This window comes from Varroa jacobsoni, unplaced genomic scaffold (assembly GCF_002532875.2).
Source record: "Varroa jacobsoni isolate VJ856 unplaced genomic scaffold, vjacob_1.0 scaffold_1107, whole genome shotgun sequence".
NCBI lineage: Eukaryota > Metazoa > Arthropoda > Arachnida > Mesostigmata > Varroidae > Varroa > Varroa jacobsoni.
Genome location: NW_019214009.1, coordinates 266,194 through 273,476, shown reverse-complemented (window position 1 = coordinate 273,476; position 7,283 = coordinate 266,194). Strand labels below are relative to the sequence as shown.

The 7,283-nt window shown below is 43.7% G+C and overlaps 1 protein-coding gene across 2 annotated transcripts; it reads left to right on the top strand.

Moving 5' to 3' along the window:
- The first annotated feature begins 673 nt into the window (after positions 1–673).
- Positions 674–6,994, top strand: LOC111266674 (uncharacterized). Of its 2 annotated transcripts, none has more exons than XM_086971001.1 (5): positions 674–2,167; positions 3,534–3,706; positions 4,149–4,348; positions 4,706–4,865; positions 5,427–6,994. In XM_086971001.1, the coding sequence occupies exons 1-5, from the start codon at positions 1,232–1,234 to the stop codon at positions 5,686–5,688; spliced, it is 1,731 nt and encodes a 576-aa protein (XP_086827127.1). In that variant the 5' UTR covers positions 674–1,231; the 3' UTR covers positions 5,689–6,994. The 2 variants fall into 2 exon arrangements, with proteins under 2 accessions (XP_086827127.1, XP_022700095.1); XM_022844360.2 differs by having other exon boundaries at positions 677–2,167; positions 3,534–3,658.
- Positions 6,995–7,283: the final 289 nt, after the last annotated feature.

Below are 7,283 nucleotides of genomic sequence, written 5' to 3'. Positions count from 1 at the left end.
CTGTCTTACTGCTAATGTACACTGACATAAAATGTTGATAGGCTCTGCTGCTCGAATAGTACCTACCGGTAAGAATAGAAATTAGTGATAATAGTGGCCAAAAGAAAATAGCATACGAATCCCGTGTTCCACCAATGGTAACCCTTTCCGACAAAATGCGCTTGAAACTTGACCAATGTCCTACTGATGGACGATATTTATAATTGATCGAATTTTGACAAGTTAGCCGAGACTAACGACGATTCCGTCTCTCAGATGAATCGCCTTAGTCTCGTTCAAAGCTAAAAAGTGCTTCTTTCCAGGAGCGATAAACTGTAGAGATAAAACATACAATGGAAATTCTTAGAAGCATGAATAAGAATAATCACTTGCACTTTTTTTAACGCTGACTTGAGGGTTTGACGCCTTTAAACCTGTCTCTTCGAAAGTAGAAGGTGCGCAAGCGTTTACTCTGAGCTGATGGAGACCCCCCCCCCCGCCCAAAAATGCTTCTATTATATGGTGGAATCAAACAATCATAACGACCAACCTTTAAACTTGGTTTATTTACTGCACTGAGATTAACAAATCAGGCCGTTTATCTCTCTCTCTCTCTCTCTCGCTTGCTCTCGCCCTCTCTGCTGGAATAAAATTTGTGCTCGGATCGTTAAGATGTAACCCTGTTAAGGTGAGCTTCCTTAAAATATTCTTGAATAAATAAAATTTCGGACGTTGATATCACTTCGCACATACAAGTATCTAGGTACACAGAACTATATAATACACTAATTGAATACGCAAACATAACAGACAGCCTACGAAGCGACAGAATTCACCGCTTTGTACACTTCCCGCTAGCGATCCTTTGCCATGTGCAACGTGTGTACACCTACAGCACGTGACTGCATAACACGTTCACGTTGTTCACTATTTCTTTGGCTCCGTACGACCTGCGTAATGTTTTCATCAACATGTGTTTACCGTTATTAATCGCTGCGACGTTGTATTCCGTTTTACTATGGAAACGATTACATCACTAAAATTTTCAAAGGATTTTTCTGGTAGCAGACGGACAAGACCGTAACAGTGACGGTACGCTGGGTTTTCTGGCTGGTGCTTATGATAAGATCTGCCCGTGCCGGTAACGACGATTAGTTGTCAGGTTCATGCCTTTCGAGACGAAAGCCTAGTTCCTTCACCTGTCTTATTATCCATTACCACTATCAGCGTAATTTCACCGTGTTGTACGAAAATGGCTCGTAAGAAACGGACCAGCAAGCTACCCCAGAGTGTGATCAACAGTTCTCCTTACCTTTCGCCGGCACTATTGTCTGCGAAATCTTCAGATCAGCTGCTGCAGTTCATACAGATGCAGCAGTACCGAGAATTGACGGCTATCGAAGGGATGTCGTCGCCAACCCCGACCTCTCACTATCTGCAATACAGCTGCCGACACCGAGGTACCCCGACCTCAGCCCATTGCCGTGATTCAGTCCTAACTGGAGGATACCTCGGGGGCTATCAAAAACGAAGCGTTTACCATTCGGAACGAAGTTCACGATTACACTACAGTGAGGGAGGATATATTCCTTCAATCGACTGCGCAGCTGACCAACTGGGTCAACGATCTGGAATAATTTCTCCGAGGAATAGTTGTTTTTTGCCGAACACTTCGACAATGGACACGTCGCAAATGCTCATGCCATTATCAGCTAACGATATGGAGCTGGCTACAGCTGTTGCCTCTTGTACGGGCATGGTACCATTTCCATGTTCGGTAGGGCAAATGCCTTCGACAGTGGTTGGAAGTTTGGCACCGTTATCGGCAACAGCAGCATCACCGGGAGTGACCGCGCTAAATCCGGCCCCAGCTCCTCTGATACCGCCCCCGGCCCCGTTGCTCTCACCACCCCAGATCTCGGAGCTCCCCTCAGCTTCATCATTGATACCATCGCTCGTACAGCCGCTCCCGACTCAGTCAGCGGGTTCACCGCCACCGATACTTCATTCATCGATGACGTCACTTGCTTCGAACTTTTCTCCTTGGACATGCGACGAGGGTCATGAACTTTGCCCACAGTTTGGACTTCATCAATGCAGCTGTAGTCCAACGGCTCTAGCTAGTGAAGTAATACACGACATGCCCCGGCCAGTGCCTCAACCGTGCTTTGGCTCCGGAGACGAAATCGTGAGTAATCGGTTGGTTAAGCACTTAAAAGACGAATTGGTGGCCAGTGAAGTAGATCGTTTATAATATTACGCAGACATCTTGTTACCCGGCTGCATTTTACATTATAGTTGCAATATTATTATTAGCTTATATTACATTTGAAATCCCACGTTGCCTTGCATATGCAACATGCATAGAGGCTCATAATAGCTTTTGGCGTAATATCTACGACTTTTGAGAAAACTAGATCAGTAGGTTCCTGTTCCGACAGGAACTGCAGTTGGGGCTGAAGTTCGAATTCAGTTTCTTCTGAAAGAACCGTAAGATCAGCTACTTTTGCGAACTTCATCACAGTGGTCAAAGTTAATTCCTACGCTGAGTTGATTCGAGTGATCCGAGAAGTGCATCCAGCAAAGGAGAAATGCCAGGTGCTGTCGCTGTTCCGAGGGAGGATTTGATGCGCAGCGTTCACAGGCAGGAATGGGTTGGGGTTAAAACAAAACAAACCAGTGTGGGAGGTTCCAATCAGCACCATGAAGCTTTAAGGTCGTAGTGCGCATCATCAAGCCCATATACCTGCCGTCGAAAGCATCACCCTGAGCGAATTGGACATTGCGTCTCGACTAACCATACTCGCTGAAAGGCGGTAATACGGGTGTTGCAAAAAGGACGGAAGATGCACGGGTTTACCCTCAGCGAGGGCACCCAATCCGAGCTAAACCGGTTCGAAGGCATTACGACCAGTCCCACGAAAATTACCCACGGCCTTGGTTTTCAAGCTGCCATCGGTGCCAGCCAGACGTTAACACAACTGTACATTCGCCGACGGCGTGCTTCTTTCTGTACTGGGGGATGCAGACTGATGAGAGTACGTCTCGTCCTACTATGTTGAACAGCACTTTGCAAGTCTGCAGATTATTGAAAAAAACAAAAATCGATGCTATTGGGTAAAACGCACACTTAGTTATCACAGCTAGTAGTAGTGTTACGATAGCCGGATGTGCCTTGGAGTGACGATAGGCTTGGTTGTGTGGGCCTGTTGTCGCGAACGAATACAGGACAGGCCTGATGACGTCGGACAGCGGAAGTTGTACAATCTATTAGTCGTTTTTAGGAATGACTGGATTTCACTCGACATGCCTAAGAAGGAATTATGTGGAGCAGTCTAAATAGCGCGACGTAAATTCAAAGCTACCATATATTACAGGATGGCAGACTTTTATTCCATCCTGTATGCTTATTAAGTGTAGTAAGAACTAAGCCGTAACTGATACAGCGAAGCTAGCCACTGCATGATCAATTACATATTACACACGTTCATGATAATCGCCGTATAGTTATTACTCATAGTGTTTCATATAATTTTTCTGTTATCTTTTTTTAGCTGGCGATCTCTGGCAGTTTTCCGTGTATCCATTTCCGCTTTGCCAACTTGCAGCCATGGCTCTACTATTCAATTTGCGTGGAGTTCGCCGCGTCAGCTCCTGCTGAAAATCGCAACAGTCAGAGGTGTCTCTCGCTGCCGATCTGTTTGACGTCTATGCTTATTTCTTTATGGTTTGACATGGCATTCACACGTTCGACACTCTTATTAAATGAAATTGATATTTGGAATCTTTCTTCTTTTGTGCAGAAGCTATAACATCCGCAATACCTGATACAATTACTATATAGACAACAACTTTTCATTATAAATTCTATTTATATATATAAAGTATACTCCAGAGCGTCAGAACTTGGCCGTTGAAGGTAGTCTTGTTATATACTCATACATAGATCTGTAGAATTCATGTCAAAGATTTCTAATATGTTTACCAATTAGGATTGCTATCAGATCCGCTTCAATTACTAGAAATAAAAATGCTTTAGCAAACATACAATCCGCACGAATATATTACATACCCGTTCATTTATTACGAAAACGAACAGTAATCGATGCTTTTTAATGTCGTCTTTTATTTCAATTCGATTATTTTGTTATACTATGTGCCTCAACTAGGGACTCACTTATACTACAGTCTAATACGTCAGTGCGGTTTCTGCCGCCTGGAAACCATATGCCAGGCCATCTTTGGATGAACCGTCGCTGGAGTCTTCAATTGGAGCAGATTGTTATGCGTATTCCACATTTACCCTTCGGCGAATTCACGCCAGTAGTCCGCCTCTTCGCTACTAGAGGTCAGCTGTGCCAGGGGCTGTGTAAGTGTCCTTGTGTGCGGGTGTATGGGTTTTCGATTAGGATAGTTGATCTGGGCTGCAACAAGGGACTAACAACGTTGGAAAAGTCTTTCAACGGCTCAGCTTCAAGTGCAAATCATTGCAGTCACAGTGAAAATTCTTCTCTTGGCCAGTCCTCGATCTGGGATGCTTCACAACTTTCGGATCTAGGGTTCTTTGGACGCTTTCATGGAAGTCGTGAGGTGCGCCCAATAGACCTTGCAGCCACGCAACCGCCATAGAAATTGATCTGTCCGAGCACAGGCGGGCTTCTAGTGTGGTGGGGGACGGCCAATTGTGCTAAAGTTGATGTTTCCTAATGTTTTTATCTCGCTGCAGCACTGGAAGGCCATCCAAGCGACATGATCGAGGCCTCACAAAATTGGTACCTTAGCGGACACTCGTTCCTTCTCTGTCCATGGGGGATCGATCAACGTGTGCTTATCAGTACGGTGGCGATCACAAGTAATCACGTCAAAGTAGACGATATCGTTGAAAGGTAAGGAAAACTGCTCTATTATTTTTCATATCGTTCTATTACGTCGTTACAATAGACAGTGTTTTACCGTTCGATATACCTGTTTCTTTATTAATTCACACTTTCCGTGTGTTATATATTGTCTCTGTGTGATATATTGTGGGCGAAATTGGTTTTTCAAAAATGTATCCTTATCTCAAGTTGGCTAAAGTTTATATTTCATACGAGACAAAACACAGTTCGAACTTCTTCCACTTCGTTAATTTTATGTATGCATAGGTACACTGGTAGAAGACTGCTCTTGAAAGTTCATAAAACCCCTCTTTATACCCCTCTTAGTACCCCCTTTATAAAACTACTATGCTCCTATGCTAAGCAAAGACGCCAAAAATTGCTTTCAGCTATTCCGAGATCCAGAAATCATCATTGAGCCCGCGCTGATGGTATCAATATTTCTTACGTTATTGTGTTCCGCTAATATGTGACGACAAGCAAGATATGGTGGGGTTTGCTGTAAGTAAATTTTCAATGAAGTCAAGAAATTTCTAAACTGCATGACCGCTTTATTTGATCTTTATGCAGATCTTCCCCGCTCGGCAGAACTCTCTCCGATATCTCGGACCCATTGTCGCTGTCGGACTCACAATCGCCTCCGCCGTGTCCGCGCGAGCCCTGGTTAGACGTTGGACCCCTGAGCTGTTCATCCCCGGACAGCGTGTGGGGCCCACCGAAAGCTGACGGCGGTTGTTCTTCAGACGATCCTATCCTTCACCGGATGTTCAACAACCTCTTCCCTGAGGGCTACTTTGATGAGTCAGCCTGCGTTGCAACCCTCACTTTGTAATTTCCCAAAATAATGGGGAATAATTCCTGTTCACGTTACTGTAGACCTCGTCTCACGTGTCGAGACCCTTTAGAACAAAAAAGCAATAAAGGAAAACGAAGAATAGTCAGACAACATATTCAATCAGCTTATTATAAGATTGAGGAGTTCACTATACGTTTACTGATTTATGATGATGATGATGATAAAAACAGCAAAAAGCAACAAAAAGCGTGGATTATGCACGAAAACGATGATGCATTGACGGCTGTTGGACTGTTGACTATCTTCAATTCCACCTCTATTTCTAGAACAGAAATACGTACGTAACATTAGCGGCCAGCAAGAAAAAAAAGTTGTACGCACATCAGAACCTAAACGAGAGAAACACATAATAACTTTAGTATGGATCGACGTGTTACCAAATTTATTTACCGGATGTACACCCTCACATTTGATATGTTTGAGACACTCTTACTTAGTTTAGCCTAGACGTTCTAGAAATTAACGCGCGTATATTTCATTTGGTGTATTCGAAAATAGGTATTTGTTATTCTATGCAACCCATGGAAAGACGCTTCCCGAAAGCTCGACCACTCATCACGACTGCGTTTGTTGTGATGACTGAAGATTCCCGATGATTAGTTGTAGTGTAGTGTCGTTACGATGGACGCTGCACTGGAGTTAGTTCTAGGGTATGTAACATGTGTTATTTTATAGCCAGTGAGCGTGTTCATAGGGAGCACTAGTTACTGATGGGGACGCTAGGGCGTCTGGACTACGAGGAAGTGCATTCGACAATAGACATTGAACGATGCTGATGGTTGGCTCGATCAGCAGATACGAACACATAGAAACCAAATAGAGTAAGTAGACCGACGTGGAGAGGCGAAATTCGGGCGGAAACATTGCTGAATTGTTTTAGGAACAAAGTTTATTGTTGAGTGCGACGCGATGTTTGTTTCAGTGGTCAGTGTCAATTATCTATCTTGCTTTACGATTTATTTTTTCACCTTCGAATTTATACATGTAGCTAGCTATTTTTGTTATTGTTATTATGATTATAAGCGATTTAACCTTTGGGTTTCGACATTGTACGTTTCTATTTAGCGTGCAACGAGCTATGCCAAAGATATGGCACCAATATAGTAGGTCATGTGTGATTGACGTTATCTAGCTCAGTCTCACCGGATACGTTCGGTGTTGATGTGATATTTCCGCTATTACTTGCCGTTGTTATCGCTGCTCCAGGATAATGTCGATTCTAGTGGCGCTTGCAATTTTGTTAATTTGGAGCGTGTTTAAATAAAATAAAAACAATTAAAAACGGTGCCGGTTTTCTTGTTAGTGTTAGCTACTCCGGCTTGAACGCGGTCGCCAGCCACCATGAGGGATATATGCGCGCGATACTGTTTACCTTTAGTGGAAACCTAGCGGAGACGCGCATACGTTGAGATGCTAGGAAGCCATACCTGCTTTGACCTAATTTAATTTTCATCATGAGCAATCATCGCCTTTGGAGCTTTAGAACGAAAGCGTGGTCTGCCATTTATAAGGACGCTTTGAAAGCAATCTTATGAGTTTAGTAAACGTGTTTATAACCAAAGCAGAACTTA

Excerpts from the sequence above, each read along its gene's own strand:
- LOC111266674 (XM_086971001.1), top strand. The coding sequence starts at position 1,232 with ATGGCTCGTAAGAAACGGACCAGCAAGCTACCCCAGAGTGTGATCAAC. Across the intron at positions 2,168-3,533 it reads TTGGCTCCGGAGACGAAATC|CTGGCGATCTCTGGCAGTTT; the intron begins GTGAGTAATCGG and ends ATCTTTTTTTAG. Across the intron at positions 3,707-4,148 it reads TCTATGCTTATTTCTTTATG|GGACTCACTTATACTACAGT; the intron begins GTTTGACATGGC and ends TGCCTCAACTAG.